This window comes from Anomaloglossus baeobatrachus, chromosome 8, assembly GCF_048569485.1.
Source record: "Anomaloglossus baeobatrachus isolate aAnoBae1 chromosome 8, aAnoBae1.hap1, whole genome shotgun sequence".
In the NCBI taxonomy this organism is placed as follows: Eukaryota; Metazoa; Chordata; class Amphibia; order Anura; family Aromobatidae; genus Anomaloglossus; species Anomaloglossus baeobatrachus.
This window is the reverse complement of record NC_134360.1, coordinates 66,655,216-66,673,624: the sequence shown is the minus strand read 5'-3', so window position 1 is coordinate 66,673,624 and position 18,409 is coordinate 66,655,216. Positions and strand designations below refer to the sequence as shown.

General features: G+C 55.5%; 1 protein-coding gene across 1 annotated transcript in view; it reads right to left on the bottom strand.

Moving 5' to 3' along the window:
- Nucleotides 1-18,409, bottom strand: part of TMPRSS6 (transmembrane serine protease 6) — a 174,147-nt gene that overhangs the window by 129,549 nt on the left and 26,189 nt on the right. The window contains exon 3 of the mRNA XM_075322083.1: nt 5,772-5,911. Within this exon, the coding sequence (XP_075178198.1) occupies nt 5,772-5,911 (140 nt within the window). The remainder of the gene's footprint in view (nt 1-5,771; nt 5,912-18,409) is intronic.

Genomic DNA, 18,409 nt, shown 5'->3' with positions numbered 1-18,409 from the left:
CTGTGTGCAGCCCCCCCCAGTCCTGTGTGCAGCCCCCCCCAGTCCTGTGTGCAGCCCCCCCAGTCCTGTGTGCTGCCCCCCCCCAGTCCTGTGTGCTGCCCCCCCCAGTCCTGTGTGCTGCCCCCCCCCAGTCCTGTGTGCTGTCCCCCCCCAGTCCTGTGTGCTGTCCCCCCCGAGTCCTGTGTGCTGCCCCCCCCAGTCCTGTGTGCTGCCTCCCCCAGTCCTGTGTGCAACCCCCCCCAGTCGTGTGTGCAGCCCCCCCCAGTGATGTCTGTGCCTCCCCCCCAGTGATGTCTGTGCCTCCCCCCCAGTGATGTCTGTGCCTCCCCCCCAGTGATGTCTGTGCCTCCCCCCCAGTGATGTCTGTGCCTCCCCCCCAGTGATGTCTGTGCCTCCCCCCCAGTGATGTCTGTGCCTCCCCCCCAGTGATGTCTGTGCCTCCCCCCCAGTGATGTCTGTGCCTCCCCCCCAGTGGTGTCTGTGCCTCCCCTCCAGTGGTGTCTGTGCCTCCAGCCCCTCCAGTGGTGTCTGTGCCTCCAGCCCCTCCAGTGGTGTCTGTGCCTCCAGCCCCTCCAGTGGTGTCTGTGCCTCCAGCCCCTCCAGTGGTGTCTGTGCCTCCAGCCCCTCCAGTGGTGTCTGTGCCTCCAGCCCCTCCAGTGGTGTCTGTGCCTCCAGCCCCTCCAGTGGTGTCTGTGCCCCCAGCCCCGCGTGTGGTGTCTGTGCCCCCAGCCCCGCGTGTGGTGTCTGTGCCCCCAGCCCCGCGTGTGGTGTCTGTGCCCCCAGCCCCGCGTGTGGTGTCTGTGCCCCCAGCCCCGCGTGTGGTGTCTGTGCCCCCAGCCCCGCGTGTGGTGTCTGTGCCCCCAGCCCCATGCCCCCAGTTAATTAATTGCTTCACCCAATATAGCAGGGTCATTTAAACATTGATAATTTTGTGCGGCCCCCGAAGGTTGGTAGAAATTTCCAAATGGCCCCCGACAGAAAAAAGGTTCCCCACCCCTGCAATAAGACAATATAAGGGAGGTAAGACAAAAAGATGGGTAAAGACACAACAAATGACACTACACAGCTTCTCCAGCTGGAACTTCTCAGCTGCAACAGAAGCGACACCTAAGCTTCTCCAGAGTCTGTCTACTTTAAAGTGCACAATATGGGTATGAGCTATAGTCGGCATTGGGAGGAATGAGGAGCAGATAGTTATAGCAGAAGGAAGTGGCTGCAGCTGAGGTTACAACTACCTGTTAAACCACTGCAGAATAGAAATTAACCTTAACTCTTTCAGTACTGGATGGAATTAAATACACTACAACTCAGGGTAAATGATGAGTAGGCACTAAAGCAGATTTGCAGTCAACAATACGCTGTGACTTTTGATCCCAGATCTCCACAAGACCACATCAGGCCGTGACACACTCATGAAATAGGGATTATAAAATCATTGTTAACTTAATGAAAATGGCCGATAATCACCTGTTCTTTATCACGCTTGGGTATTACAATAATATGGGCAAGTTTAGAGACGTGCAAGTGATTAAAAAAATAAGACTAGCTGGGGACTAAAATAGGAGAACATTTTTGTAGTTTTGATTAGGCAACCCATTTGGAACCTTGGAAGAATCCCCTAATTTAATGTCCTGGAAAATGAGATGGCCGCTTCAGTTAAGTCGTGATGCTCTGCTTCTAAAGAAGGGATGACCCCAGGGAATAAAACCCTATCTGTATTAGCTTTTGGGAAGGGGTCTGAGGGAGCATACAACTGCCGATGGAAATGATGGAACTCCTTCATGATAAGATTATGATACTGTGTGAAATATTCCTCTGAAGTGTATTTTGTTTGGACCTATGCGCTGTAGAACCTACAATGACCTATAGTTTAAAGGGAACCTGTCAGGTCTTGTATGCACCCAGACCCACAAAAGGTTCTGGGTGTATATTGCTAATTCCTGCCTAGCAGTCCCAGCCTATAGTAGCATAGATAAAGGGATATTTTGAAAAAGTATTTCTAAAGATCCCTTATGATATGCTAACGAGCGCCAGGACTAGTCACAAGGGTGTTAGTGTGGCGCCCCTGACCTGGTCAGGCACCACTGAGTACTGCACCCATGCTGGGGACAGTACAATACAGGTAATCCAGAAGGCTGACCGAGGTGTGACTACACAGGCGCATAGTGATCAGGTCTCACACATGTACCTTTGGGAGGACCCCTGGGGATCCCAGGGGGGGGCAAAGCCTTCACCTCCACTGGAATAGTGGAGGGGGTAAAAAGCCTCCATCTCCACTCAAGGGGTGTGGTGGAGAGCCTGGTTGCTAGGTGGCGTAGGCAAGAACAGGAGAGGAGGAGCAGTGAGCCGGTTCAGTGTGCAGTTCAGGGGGAGCAGACGTCAGGAGCAGACCCCTGGGGCTGTTGCAGTCTGACAGCGTCCGCGCAGTGGCTACCGACGGGGGAGAACGGTCACCTAGTAGTGCTACCCGAAATCCATCTTCAGCTAAAGAGAGAGCAACGGAGTGGGAAGTAAGGAGACTGCTAGGGAGTTACCAGGCCCAAACGGGTAGTAGGTCCCAGTGCAGGGATAGATCCACCTTTCCTTGCCAAACCTGCTTGAGGGGGTACTTTACACCCCCAAGAACACACTAAAAAGTCCGCAGCCACGTCGCCACAGTTAGGGCCCATAGTTCACAGGAGGCAAGCAGCCGGAGTGTCCTGGTCCAGGCTACAAGCAAACGGACAAAACGAAGGGGAGAGAGGCTTCAGCAACTTCCCTGGGTGACCCCCATAGGGACTAAAAGTCGGGGTTACCCCAAAACGCAAAGGGCTAAGGAAGGCGAGTCGGTAGCCACCCTCATCAGTCAGCCTGAAGGATACCTGGTTCCAGCCTGGTTCATCCCAGCTACGCCCGGGTTACTCACTCTGCCACCTTCTGTGAGTAAAACCCCTGAAAGACATTCTGCTTGTGTGGAGTTATTCTGCGCCTTGTGGTTCTACACACCTACACAGGGCCCTGGGGCTTGCCTCACTCTCAGGAGGCTACTACAACCGACTGCACCCACCATCAGCCCCAGGCATCCCTTAATTTGCAGTGGCGGTCCCCACTGACCGCAATTCTGAGAGTGGCGTCACGACAATCCTAAAAGAAGATCTCCTACCTGTGACAAAGATCCAGCTGAGTGGAGTCCCTGAAGGTAATGCACCGACACTGCACTTGTGGGGCTTCACATCAGTTCGCTTGGCTAGTCAGCCCCCTTAGCATGTAAGCACACCCCTGCGCAGAGGCATGGTTAATCTCACCTCTCTGCTGCCACTAGGCCCGATGCTAGATTTTGGCTCACCACGCATAATCAAAAGTCCCGGACGTCCGGTTATGTGTACTATGAAGCCGGGCGTACTTGTCCCGGCTTAAAACTGGTGTAGTGCCCATGATCCGAAGTGCGGGGATGTTCTGGTCATGCACACTGAGCTGAAACCAGCAGTGGTAGCAGAGGTAAGTGCGACCATGCCTCTGACACTGTGCATTTGTGGCGCCCCTGACCTGGTCAGGCACCACTGAGTACTGCACCCATGCTGGGGACAGTACAATACAGGTAATCCAGAAGGCTGACCGGGGTGTGGAACACAGGCGCATAGTGATCAGGTCTCACACATGTACCCATGAGAGGACCCCTGGGGATCCCAGGAGGGGGAAAAGCCTTCACCTTCACTGGAATAGTGGAGGGGGCCAAAAGCCTCCATCTCCTCTCAAGGGGTGTGGTAAGAGAGTCTGGTTGCTAGGTGGCGTAGGCAGGCACAAAAGGGAAAAGAGAAGGAGGAGTAAACAGTCTAGAGTCTGCAGCAGAGTGTGGAGGAGTGAGGAGCAGGAAAGTGAAGCTCTGACAGGAGCAGCAGCAGTGAAGGTCCCAGATGTGAGCCGGTTCAGAGCAGAGTCCAGGGAGCTCCGAGGTGAGCTGACCCCTTCCCCTGGGCTGCTGTAGTCTGACAGCGTCCGCGCAGTGGCTACCGACGGGGGAGAACGGTCAACTAGGAGGGTTACCCGAAACCCATCTCCAGCTAGAGAGAGAGCACAGAGTGGGAAGTAAGGAGACTGCTAGGGAGTACCAGGCCCAAACGGGCGGCAGATCCCGAAGCGGAGATAGATCCAGCTTTCTTTTGCTAAACCTGCCGGTGTGGGGCTCTCAAAGGCCACGCCACAACACCACAAAAAGCCGCAGCCACGTAGCCACAGTTAGGGCCCATAGCTCACAGGAGGCAAGAAGCTGGAGTGATCTGGCCCAGGCAACAAGCACACGGCAAACGAAGGGGAGTGAGGCTTCAGCAACTTCCCTGGGTGACCCCCATAGGGACTCAAAGTCGGGGTCACCCCAAACCACCAAGGGCTAAGGAAGGCGAGTTAGTAGTCACCCTCACAAGTCAGCCTGAAGGACACCTGGTTCCCGCCTGGTTCATCCCAGCTACGCCCGGGTTACTCACCCTGCCACCTGAAGTGAGTAAAAACCCTGAAAGACATTCTGCCTGTGTGGAGTTATTCTGCGCCTTGTGGTACTACGCACCTACACAGGGCCCTGGGGCTTGCCTCACTCTCAGGGGGCTATTCCAACTAACTGCACTCACCATCAGCCCCAGGCGTCCCTCAACCTGCAGTGGCGGTCCCCCCCACTGACCGCAATACTGAGAGTGGCGTCACGACAATCAAAACAGAAGATTTCCCTACCAGTGACAAGATCCAGCCGAGTGGAGTCCCTGAAGGTAATGCACCGACACAACACCTGTGGGGCTTCACACATTCATTAGCATGTTAGCACACCCCCAGGGACATGCTTACATGCTAAGTGGGCCGACTAGTCAAGGGAACTAACGCTCAGGGGACTAGACCATGTGCTCATTCATGCTACCTAATCCACAGGCAGCAGAGTTGAGCGGACTCGTGGAAGTTCGGTTGGGTGGGTTCAACCGGACTTAGGTAAAGTTTGGCTCTGGGCCCAGACTTGACCTGAACCTCAATGGAAGCCATTAATTTGGCAGTTTGGGTCTCTGCCCACAAGCAGCCAGCCATAAACAGATCACTTCTGGGGGTGGGTGGGGATTTTCCTTTTTTTTTGTGCACACTACATCTGATCACGCTGTTGTTACCCCCAGTGTGAGCCGTTCAAACACTGCAAGCGGTTCACATGCTGGTGGCTTTTTTTTTGAAGAAGTAGTGAAGTTCCCTTCGAATTGCGTTTAATAAACCACCTTTCACTTTCACTTTTACTTTAGATTCTTTCACGGACAGTAGTTTAGGATTAACTACTTCTTTATTCCTGTTACCTCTGGATTTTGCATGAATGTATCATAGGTATATATTGTGGTTTATAGATTTATATATCAGGTATTTGTCATATATGCTCTTGATTTAGAGTCATTATCGTGACAAGTACACTATGCACGCTATGCTCACACGCAGCATTTTTGCACAATTTTTTTATGTGTTTTTTTATACAAACTAAAAGCTGCTTTTACAGCACCAGCAAAAGCTAAACTGTATGGGAAACAGCATTATTACAGCCAAAAGAGCAAGTTTTTGGCTGCAGAAAGTAATGAACAAAAAAGTTGCGTCTGAATACAGTCTAAAAATGAACACAAGCTTTTCTAATACAAGGCTTGTCCCCTTTCTCCATAATCAGCGCAGCATCACACAGCTTTAATCATAATTACACCAATGTATTACCCAATATAACACATTTGCAATAAAAAACTGCCATATATAAGATTTTAAAAAACAAACATATTTTCCAATGATACCAGTTTAGTCAGGTGAGCCGCCTCCCTCTTGAATATATTGCTTCCAGGTTGGGCGAGTTCTCGGGTAAATTCATGGCTCACAATTCGGAAGTTACAGGCAAATATTTTATTGCTCGTCAGTTCTGGAGTGAAGTCCACCTCTGCAGAAAGAAAGAGAAGTGGATTTGTGAGAAAGGACGTGGTGACAGTCGGAATAACACGGTCTATATAGTATATATAGTCACAACGGATAATCTAATGTTGTATTAGGGTATCTATATATATAATTGCCTTATTCTGTCTGTCTGTCTGTCTGTCTATCTGTCTGTCTATCTGTCTGTCTATCTGTCTGTCTGTCATGCTCCAAAATTGTGTCCTTACGGTGACAGAAAGCTGATTGGCCGCTGGGCTCGCCATGGCCCCGCCCCCCCACACCGATTGGCCGCTCGCCCAGGCTGCGCCCCCACACGGATTGGCCAGCCGCTCGCCCAGGCTCCGCCCCCCCCACAGATTGGCCTCTCGCCCCGGCACCCTGCAGGCATTGGCAATTCGGCCACGCCACGCCCCGCCCCCCTCACGCAATGCACGCTAGCTCTGGCCCCGCCCCCTCCCCCCCCCCGCGCATTCCCCGAACTGACACGGCTGTCACGGAGGTGAGTACTGTACTCCCCCCCCACCTTCACCCCCCCCCCCGGCCTCCGCTCGCACGGGAGTGGTGTGGATACGTTGGTAACCATGCTCGCATGGTTACAAGCGCATCAAGGTCCTGCTGCGGCGGAAGAAAACATACACACACATCAGATCACACTCACTCTCACACACACCTCACACACACCTCACACACACCTCACACACACCTCACACACACCTCACATCGCATTCACATACTCACAGCATCCGGCGATATCGCTTGCTTCTCGGCCTCGATACTGTGCTGTTGTGACCTTCCAGGACCTGACGGAGGATCACATGGCCAGAGGCATGTGGTATCTCCGGATGTTGTGAGTGTGAGCGCGTATGTGCGATATCGTCAGTGTCTGTGTGTGTGAGTGGATGCGATCGGGTGTGTGTGAGTGGATGCGATCGGGTGTGTGTGAGTGGATGCGATCGGGTGTGTGAGTGTCGGCAGAGGAGCACGGCGTGCTGGAGGAGGCTGGGAGCAGAGAGGCTGATCATGGGGAAGGCTGGGAGGGGGAGGCTGATGCTGAGGGAGACTGGGAGGGGAAGGCTGATGCTGAAGGAGGCTGGGAGGGGGAGGCTGGGAGGAAGGAGGCTGGGAGGAGAGAGGCTGATCCTGGGGAAGGCTGGGAAGGGGAGGCTGATGCTGAGGGAGGCTGGAAGGAGAGAGGCTGATGCTGGGGGAGGCTGGAAGGAGAGAGGCTGAGGCTGGGAGGAGAGAGGCTGATGCTGGGGAAGGCTGATGCTGAGGGAGGCTGGGAGGGGAAAGCTGATGCTGGGGAAGGCTGGGAGGACGGAGGCTGGGAGGAGAGAGGCTGATCCTGGGGAAGGCTGGGAGAGGGAGGCTGATGCTGGGGGAGGCTGGAAGGAGAGAGGCTGATGCTGGGGGAGGCTGGAAGAAGAGAGGCTGATGCTGGGGGAGGCTGATGCTGGGGGAGGCTGGGAAGAGAGAGGCTGATGCTGGGGAAGGCTGGGAGGAGAGAGGCTGATGCTGGGGACAGAGAGGAGAGGCTGATGCTGGGAGGAGAGAGGCTGATGCTGGGATGAGAGAGGCTGATGCTGGGAGGAGAGAGGCTGATGCTGGGGGAGGCTGGGAGGGGGAGGCTGATGCTGGGGGAGGCTGGGACGAGGGAGGCTGATGCTGGTGGAGGCTTATGCTTGGGGAGGCTGATGCTGGGGGAGGCTTGAAGGAGAGAGGCTAATGCTGGTGGAGGCTGATGCTTGGGGAGGCTGATGCTGGGGGAGACTGGGAGAGGAAGGCTGATGCTGAGGGAGGCTGGGAGGGGGAGGCTGGGAGGAAGGAGGCTGGGAGGAGAGAGGCTGATCCTGGGGAAGGCTGGGAACGGGAGGCTGATGCTGAGGGAGGCTGGAAGGAGAGAGGCTGATGCTGGGGGAGGCTGGAAGGAGAGAGGCTGATGCTGGTGGAGGCTGATGCTTGGGGAGGCTGATGCTGGGGGAGACTGGGAGCGGAAGGTTGATGCTGAGGGAGGCTGGGAGGGGGAGGCTGGGAGGAAGGAGGCTGGGAGGAGAGAGGCTGATCCTGGGGAAGGCTGGGAAAGGGAGGCTGATGCTGAGGGAGGCTGGAAGGAGAGAGCCTGATGCTGGGGGAGGCTGGAAGGAGAGAGGCTGAGGCTGGGAGGAGAGAGGCTGATGCTGGGGAAGGCTGATGCTGAGGGAGGCTGGGAGGGGAAAGCTGATGCTGGGGAAGGCTGGGAGGACGGAGGCTGGGAGGAGAGAGGCTGATCCTGGGGAAGGCTGGGAGAGGGAGGCTGATGCTGGAGGAGGCTGGAAGGAGAGAGGCTGATGCTGGCGGAGGCTGATGCTGGGGGAGGCTGGAAAGAGAGAGGCTGATGCTGGTGGAGGCTGATGCTTGGGGAGGCTGGGAGAGGGAGGCTGATGCTGAGGGAAGAGAGGCTGATGCACACACACACACACACACACACGCGCGCACTGCACAACACACCACACACCACACACACACACACTGGGAACCACAAACAACTGCCCTACACAGACACCCACACACACAGACAACGCTGCACACACACAACACCCAACACACAAACACCGCGGCACACACAAATATACGCACATACCGCACAACACACACATTGCACAAAACATACCTCCCCCCAAAACACACCACACACACACAAACCGCGCAACACACACACAACGCTACAGACACACAGCGCTCCACAAACAATGCAACACACGCAACACACATACAACACCGCTCTCACCCCCCGTCACACCCAGACAACACCCAGAACATGTACAGCGCCTACACAAACACTTGGTAACTACACACAACAACATCTATATATAACAAAAATCATACATGAACTACACAATACGTAAATTCTAGAATACCCGATGCGTAGAATCGGGCCACCTTCTAGTCTATATATATAATTGCCTTATTCTATCTGTCTTGCTCCAAAATTGTGTCACCGTGACAGTGTCACCGTGACAGTGTTGTTAGAGTGACAACCGTCGGATTGACCACTCAGCTCGGCCTGGCCCCACCCCCCGCACGGATTGGCCGCTCACCTTGCCCTGGCCCCGCCCCCCCGCACGGATTGGCCGCTCACCTTGCCCTGCCCCCCGGCACGGATTGGCCGCTCACCTTGCCTTGCCCCCCGGCACGGATTGGCCGCTCACCTCGCCCTGGCCCCGCCCCCCGTACGGATTGGATGCTTGCCATGGCCCCGCCCCCCACGCATTCCTAGAACCCACACAGAGCCCCGATTCCCACCCAGGTAACTGCTGCAGCCCTGGAAGTCCACACCGGCAGGACGAAGTGGAAAAAAAGACCGAATGTGTTAAACCACTAGCTTACCCCGGCTCCGGCACACGTGTGCCAGAGCCGGCGTAGGCTGGTAACTATAGTACACATCGGGTAACTATAGAAACCGCTTTCCTTAGTTACCCGATGTAACTAGCTTGCCCCAGCACACGTCAGCACTGTCACTTTTAATACTTACCTTTTCTCCACTTTGTCAGATCCAGATCCGGCGCGATCCCGTGCACTGTGTACAACACAGTGGCCGCGCAACAACCTCTGATCACGTGTTGTCATGTGACCAGGAAGTTGCGGCGCTGCCAGTGTACTGTAAATCACTAGCTTACCCCGGCTCCCAGCACACGTGTGCCAGAGTCGGCGTAGGCTGGTAATCATAGTACACATCGGGTAACTACTCCTCCTATTATACTCCTCACCTCCAGGACTACTCCTCATATTATGCTCCTCTGTCCCCAGGACTACGCCTCCTATTATACTCCTCTCCTCCTATTATACTCCTCTCCCCCCAGGACTACTTCTCCTATTAAACTCCTCTCCCCCCAGGACTACTCCTCCTATTATACTCCTTCTCCCCCCAGGACTACTTCTCCTATTATACTCCTCTCCCCCCAGGACTACTCCTCCTATTATACTTCTTTCTCCAGGACTACTCCTGCAACACACACACTGCACAAAACATACCTCCCCCAAAACACACACCCACACAAACCGCGCAACACACACACAACACTGCAGACACACAGTGCTCTACAAACAACGCAACACACAAACACCGTTCTCACACACCCCCACACCCAGACAACACCCAGAACATTTACAGCACCCTACACAAACACTTGACAACTACACACAACTACATCGATATATATAACAAAAAACATACATTAACTACACAATAAATTCTAGAATACCCGATGCATTAGAATCGGGCCACCTTCTAGTGTTACATAAGCCGCTATCGAAAATTGCTGCCACAAACATACAGGACATTCGCAGCAACAAATAAACACCAAATTGTCTTATTTGCCCCTGAATTAAGCAAAAATTAAAACCCTTTAATCCCCTATTGTCACGCTCCCCGGGGCCTGACGCCGTCCCGCACTCACCGCTCCAGTCCCCGGTCCTCCTGCCCACTGTCACACAGCTCCCTCTTCTTCCTCTGCGTCCTGTATGCTTCCTGTCCCCCGCTCCCGGCGTTCCTCTGCGACCCAGGACACACTGTCAGGCTCTCCTGCATCCTCGGCACCGCTTCCTGCTCTGATCTTCGGCACTCGGGCTTCGCGCATGCGCATTAGGGCGCGTGCGTGGTCATTGACCTCCTCTTAAAGGGCCAGCGTCCCAGAAACAGGATATTGCCTAAATCAGGTACAAGGTATATTAGGATGTTCCTTCCATGTGGGCGGTGCCTGTTCAACGAGTTTCAGTAAGCTAGGTGTTCAGGTCCCCTTGTGCCTTGCATATATCTAACTCTGTCTCCTCCGCAGAGCTTGTCTTGCTACCGTAACCTGGTCCTGACCACGGGACTGCCCAGGCGGACTTCCGGTGACTGTTGGCGGGGAATACCACCACCATTCCATCAGCCAGTGCCCGTCTCTGATCCCCGACTTCGCCCGGCGACCTCAACCTTCACGCTCAGCTACATCCTGATCCCACCTGAGGCTCCAACCTGGCACCTGCACCAGATTCCCGCATTGTCTCCAGAAACTCTGTGGCCCCAGAGACTTCGTTCCACCCGTCCCCTGAGGGACGCTGTCCCTGCACCGCTAGTACTCCGGCTACCGTGTATCTAGGCCCTCTGGTGGGGTAACCGGACAGTCCCTGTACAGGGGTTAGCTCCGGGTTGCTTCACTGGGGGAGTCCGGTGCACGGCCCAGAGGATCCACCATCAAGACATAACAGTTTGAACAGGCCATGGATCCCGCCAAAGCACTAGCATCCCAGCTGGCCGGATTGCAGCAGGAGCTGGTACGGCAATGCGAGACCCAATCTCGTATGTTGGCCTTCATGACGTCAGTGGACACCCGCCTGAATACGCTGCAGGCAACAGCCACGTCCCTGTCGACCCCGACCACGTCCGCGGCTCCCGTGGGGGCTTAATCTGAGACCTCCAAACTCCGACTGGCCTCTCCACCCCGGCATGCTGGGGATCCCATGACCTGCAGGGGATTTTTGAATCAGTGCTCGCTACACTTCAAGCTGCTTCCGCACCTCTTTGCTTCTGACCAAGCCAAGGTAGCCTTTGTGATGTCCCATCTAGAGGGCGAAGCACTGGCCTGGATGAATCCCTTGTGGGAGAAGGAGAACCCGGTGACCAACAATATCCGGGACTTCCTGCAAGCCTTTCGTACTACCTTTGACGAACCCGGACGCGCCTCCACGTCCGCCTCATCCCTCCTCCGCCTCCGCCAAGGGACTTTGACGGTTGGCCAGTATGCCATTCAGTTCCGTACACTGGCCTCTGAGCTAGGGTGGAACAATGAGGCGCCGCCTTCTGGGAGGGGCTCTCCGGTCGCATCAAGGACAAGTTGGCCGGCCGCAATGTTCCCTCCACCTTGGATGCCCTGATCGCTCTGGCAACCCGAGTGGATCTTCGCTTTCAGGAACGGTCCAAAGAAGTGTCCCGTGAGAGACGTCCGACACGGCACCCCTCTCCTCCGCTGAAGTCCACCATCCCTCAGTCGGCACGATCTGGCCCTTCTACTCACGAGCCCATGCAAATAGACCGACTGAGGCAGTCCGAGCAACGCCGAGCCAAGCAGCTCGCCAAGGGCTTCTGCTTCTACTCCGGAGATGGTACACACCTGCTGCGTTCCTGCACCGAGAATCCGGGAAACTCCAAAGCCTAGGGTTGGTAGGAGAGGCCACGCTAGGTACTGGGACTCTCTCAGACCCAGTTACATGGACTGTCCAGGTGACGACGGAGGAGAACCGGTTCACGGCAGAGGCGTATCTCGATTCTGGGGCAGCATGCAACTTCATCCAGCAGGCTACGGTGAACAAGTACCAGGTGCCAGTTATCCCGCTTGAAAAACCTCTTGTGATCGCCTCTGTGGATGGGAAACCCCTATCTGAGACCGTTTTGTTTATCACCAAGCCTGTGGAACTTCATATCGGTGCTCTGCACACCGAGCAAATCGCTCTCTACGTCCTCCTGCGCATGTCTCATCCTCTCCTACTGGGCTTACCCTGGTTACGGGTACATGAACCTTCGCTCAGCTGGCGTACTGGAGAGATTACCCGATGGGGTCCGTCATGTCATGAGAACTGCCTGCAGTCCATTCAGCCCGTCCGTCGACCTCCGGCCCCGGAATCCCTACAAGGACTACCTCCCACCTACTGGTCCTTCGCGGGCGTGTTTGATAAGAAGGAGTCAGAGGTGTTGCCGCCACATTGACCCTACGACTCTGCTATCGACCTACTGCCTGGAACCACCCCTCCTCGGGGAAGGATATACCCCTTGTCCCCTGCTGAAACATGGGCCATGTCAGACTACATCACCGAGAACCTTGCAAGGGGATTCATTCGGAGATCCTCGTCTCCTGCAGGAGCAGGTTTCTTCTTCATCAAGAAGAAAGAAGGCGACTTACGCCCCTGTATCGATTATCGGGGCTTGAACCAGATCACCGTGAAGAACAAATATCCCCTGCCACTAATCCCTGAACTCTTCGATTGGCTCAGAGGGGCCCGTATATTCACCAAGTTGGATCTCCGCGGAGCCTACAACCTGGTTCGTATTCGCTCAGGGGACGCATGGAAGACTGCCTTCAACACCCGTGATGGGCACTACGAGTATTGTGTGATGCCCTTTGGTCTTTGTAACACTCCGGCTGTCTTCCAGGAACTGGTGAATGACGTGTTCAGGGACCTCCTCTACGTCTGTGTGGTCGTATATCTGGACGATATCCTAGTCTATTCTCCGGACCTACAGACCCACAGAGAGAACGTGCAACTTGTGCTGCAAAGGCGCAGGGAGAATCGCTTGTACGCCAAGTACGAGAAGTGTCTGTTTGAACAGTCGTCCCTTCCTTTTCTGGGCTACGTGATCTCTGACACAGGCCTGCAGATGGATCCGGAGAAGGTCTCTTCTATCCTCAACTGGCCACCTCCTTCCGGACTGAAGGCCATTCAACGCTTCCTTGGCTTTGCCAACTATTACCGCCAGTTCATCCCTCACTTCTCTGCTCTGACAGCACCTCTCTCCGCCTTGACCAAGAAGGGGGCTAACCCGAAGGACTGGTCACCTGAGACCGACGCCGTGTTCTGCTCCCTGAAGCGGGCGTTTGCTTCCTCCCCTGTTCTCCACCGACCAGAATTGAACCGACAGTTCACTTTGGAAGTGGATGCCTCCTCCTCTGGGGCAGGGGCTGTGCTCATGCAGAAGTCCTCCACCGTGGAGATGGTCACTTGCGGCTTCTTCTCCAAGATCTTCTCGGCACCTGAACGCAACTACACCATTGGCGATCGAGAGCTTCTGGCTATCAAGTTGGCTTTGGAGGAATGGCGTTACCTCTTGGAGGGGGCAGTTTATCCGGTGATCATTTACACTGACCACAAGAACCTTGAGTATCTGCGGTCTGCTCAAAGACTGAACCCACGACAAGCCCGGTGGTCCTTGTTCTTTGCCCGATTTGATTTTCAGCTCCATTTTCGGCCCGCGGATAAGAACGTGCGGACGGATGCTTTGTCCCGGTCATTTGTGTCAGTGGAACAGGAGGAGTCGATCCAGTCCATCATCTGCCCCAGTAACGTCGTTCCAGTAGCTCCCGTCGCTCTGGCTCAGATACCCCCTGGGAAGACCTATGTCTCGGAGACTGACATACAGAAAGTCCTACACTGGGGTCATGCTTCGAAAATAGCCGGCCATGCTGGTCAGAAGAAAACATGGAGTACGATTGTCCATCACTATTGGTGGTCGTCCCTCCGCAAGGATGTTGTTTCCTTTGTCTCAGCCTGTCCCGTAACAAGACGCCTAAGCACCTGCCATATGGTTGTCTTCTGCCTCTGCCGATTCCCTCCATTCCGGGGCAATACATTTCCATGGACTTTATCACGGACTTGCCCTTGTCCTCCGGACATACGGTCATCTGGGTCATGGTGGACCGTTTCTCGAAGATGGCTCATTTTGTCCCCATGGTCGGACTGCCCTCTGCCCAGGAGCTCGCTGACGCCTTTATACAGCATATCTTCCGGCTGCACGGATTTCCCGCACACATTGTGTCCGACAGAGGAACTCAGTTCACCTCGCGCTTCTGGAGGGCCCTCTGTGAACATCTGGGAGTGTCTCTGGACTTTTCCTTGGCCTACCATCCCCAGTCAAATGGCCAAGTGGAACGGGTCAATCAGATCCTGACCTCCTTCCTACGCCACTATGTCAATGTCCATCATGACGATTGGTCTACGCTTCTCCCTTGGGCTGAGTTTTCCCATAACCATCACATCAGCGAGTCCACCTTCAGCTCTCCCTTCCGTGTCGTCTATGGACTTCAGCCTTCCGTTCCGTTGCCGATATCCGCGGTGTCCGATGTCCCCACTGCTGATACCCTGGCCAGAGACTTCTCTGCTATATGGAACTCTGTCACAACCTCCCTTGAACGTGCTTCCGCACAGATGAAGAAACACGTGGACAAGAGACGCCTTGATCCACCTCATTTCTCTCCTGGGGACTTGGTCTGGCTTGCCTCCAAATACATCCGACTGAAGATGCCATCGTACAAGTTGGGCCCACGGTACATCGGTCCGTTTAAGGTCATCGGAAAGATCAATGAGGTCTCATACAAGCTGCGGCTTCCTTCCACGATGCGGATATCTAATTCCTTTCACGTCTCCCTAATCAAGCCTGTGGTCCTTGGTCCCTTCTCCGCTGACGCCTGTACTCCTCCTCCTCCGATTGCTGACAATGACGTCTATGCGATAAGAGATATTGTAGCCATGAAGACCGTGAGGGGTAAGCAATTCTTCCTCGTTGACTGGGCGGGTTATGACCCCGAGGACAGGTCCTGGGAACCCCGGGAGAATGTTGGCACCCCTCTGATACATGACTTCTTGTCCCGGTTGCGGAGAGGGGGGCGTGGGGGGGGCACTGTCATGCTCCCCGGGGCCCGACGTCGTCCCTCACTCACCGCTCCGGTCCCCGGTCCTCCTGCCCACTGTCACACAGCTCCCTCTTCTTCCTCTGCGTCCTCCATGCTTCCTGTCCCCCGCTCCCGGCGTTCCTCTGCGACCCAGGACACACTGTCAGGCTCTTCTGCATCCTCGGCACCGCTTCCTGCTCTGATCTCCGGCACTCGGGCTACGCACATGCGCATTAGGGCGCGTGCGCGGTCATTGACCTCCTCTTAAAGGGCCAGCGTCCCAGAAACAGGATATTGCCTAAATCAGGTACAAGGTATATTAGGATGTTCCTTCCATATGGGCGGTGCCTGCTCAACGAGTTTCAGTAAGTTAGGTGTTCAGGTCCCCTTGTGCCTTGCATATACCTAACTCTGTCTCCTCCGCAGAGCCTGTCTTGCTACCGTAACCTGGTCCTGACCACGGGATTGCCCAGGCGGACTTCCGGTGGCTGTCGGCGGGGAATACCACCACCATTCCATCAGCTAGTGCCCGTCTCTGATCCCCGACTTCGCCTGGCGACCTCAACCTTCACGCCCAGCTACATCCTGATCCCGCCTGAGGCTCCAACCCGGCACCTGCACCGGATTCCCGCTTTGTCTCCAGGAACTCTGTGGCCCCAGTGACTTCGTTCCACCCGTCCCCTGAGGGACGCTGTCCCTGCACTGCTAGTACTCCGGCTACCGTGTATCTAGGCCCTCTGGTGGGGTAACCGGACAGTCCCTGTACAGGGGTTAGCTCCGGGTTGCTTCACTGGGGGAGTCCGGTGCACGGCCCAGAGGATACACCATCAAGACATAACACCTATCAAGGCACTTTCCAGCTCTCTTTGCTCTGACAGCCTCCTACTATAACATTGTAGTAGGTGGACTGACTTCCTCTCTACTGTTTATGCCATGTATTCTATGTTAAACGAATTGTATATGTTGATATGTTATGCTGCAACCTGGGTGCAGGTTCCACGTACAGTAAAGTGGGACTGTTACTGTAGCGCCCCTGAGCCACTCAGGGCACTACAGGGAACTGCATCCTCACGGGGATGCAGGACATACCCCCTGGGACCTGGAACACCAGTACCAGAAACACCCACACACACTAATGTGACACCCTGGCAAAACCAGATAGTCACAAATAGGCCTCCGCATAACACCTTCCCTCACTAGGAAACACACAGCCAACCATTAAACCCTAGTCACCCCCCCTTAGGAAAAGTTCGACACACGAGTGGGCATGACAAGGCGGTTGGAACACGCCCACCCAGGGGTCTAGACAACCCGGGGTGGGAAAAACAGTAGTTAAGCTTTAGAGTTCAAGTTCAGTGGAGTGGAGTGAAGTCAGGCCTGTGTGTCAGGCCTGAAGCTGAAGCTGACTGACAGGTACCAGGGTAGGAGCCCTGGTGCCACTGGCTAGGAGGCAGACGGTAGTCTCCGTCAACAGGAGACGGGAAGACGGCTCGGTGGAACCGAGGTGGACCGGCCCAGGGTAAAAGCTCACCGGTACCGACACGGGGAACCGATCCGGAAACCGTAGCACAAAGGGGGGTACCCGGGCCCTGAAGCCAGGAACCAGAACCTACTGGAACTGGTTAATTAACCGATTGAGGCCAGGACTAGAGGTCCTGTCCCACCCAAAGTTCCTCATATAAGACAACAGCCCACCGATTAGGGATAAGAGGGCCCATAGATCCCATGGGCCAGCGTCTGTGGGCACGGCTCCTTAGGCCACATCAAGCCAGGAGCGGACTCCTGAGTTTCAAGCTAGGAAGTCTAATTCACACAAGGTGTAGATAAAGGATAGAGACCACCAGCCGGGTGGGGGACCAGAGCGCAACCGGCCGCGGCACCGGCCACCATCACCTTGGTTTACAAGAGACTCGTGTGTGTTTACTGACAGTGAGTACACCAGCATCCCCTGCGGTCGTCATCTCCCATGCACCAGAGCCACCGGGTCCTGGGGCCACCATCCATGCCCACGGAGGGGTTAACAACTTGCTGCACAACATCTCCCCCGGGTGCCCCGTAACAGCAGCGGTGGTGTCCCACCTACACACCGTGGGTGGCGTCACAAACTTATTACGGCCTAGCCCGTACATCTACGTCTTCCTCGTTTTACTCGGCTTGTCCGCGAGACCCCCGGGTCTGGAGACCTTCGAGCCACCACACCTGAAGGTCTGGGCCCGAGCAGCGACCAGCTGCTGGCACGGGGGAGGCACACCCCGAAACTTGGCGTCACGAACAGGATACTTACCCATCCACTTACCTTGTGGAAGTGCGCCTTGTATTGGATAGTCAGCGGTGATCCGTTGCCAAATTTTCAGAAGTCGCCATTTTGGCGCGAAAAACAATAGCTCAGCTTCTTCCCCACGAAAAGGGCGCGAAAGCCGAAGCCCCGCCCCCTGGGAACATGGCCGGAAAGCGAGGCCGGAAGTCGCAAAACGAAACTTACAGGCCTAAAAGAGGAGTGCCAGAAAAAGACCAAGGGGGGGCGGGTGAAGATTCTGCAGCATGTGACCGAGCAGATAAAGGGCAGGGACTCCAGGACCCTGCCACCCTTCTTGTTCCTGGACACCATCAGAACAACATGGCCGACCCGTCTTGCAAGCCCAGAGTGCCAGAGCCCGTGCCTGTAACCGTGGCCTGGATAGAGGCCCAGACGGTATACATGTGCGGCCGAATCCAGGCACAGGCGCGCTTCATACTGGATCGATGGACGGCCGAGATGGCTGAGTTGGCGGCAGCCGTTTGGGCCCAAGAAGTGGAGGCAGCCTCGGAGGAGCGGGTAAGCGACCAACGCCCCTATGTCCACCAGGGACCGGCTGACCAGGCTGAGGGGCCCGGTCTGCCCCTGCCCGCCACGCTGCCTCCCTCACCGCCTGCACCTGCTGCTGACACCCCGCTCGATCCACTGCCACCAGCACCAGCAGCGGTGTCCATTCCATCGGCCCGTGAGGACCCGCCCGAGGAAGCCTCCAGCAGCAAACCCATCACCGCCCCAGCACCAACACCGGCCCCACACAAGTCCAGAGCCCGAAAAGTGTCCCGTCAGGCCGAAGACCTGACAGCGATCC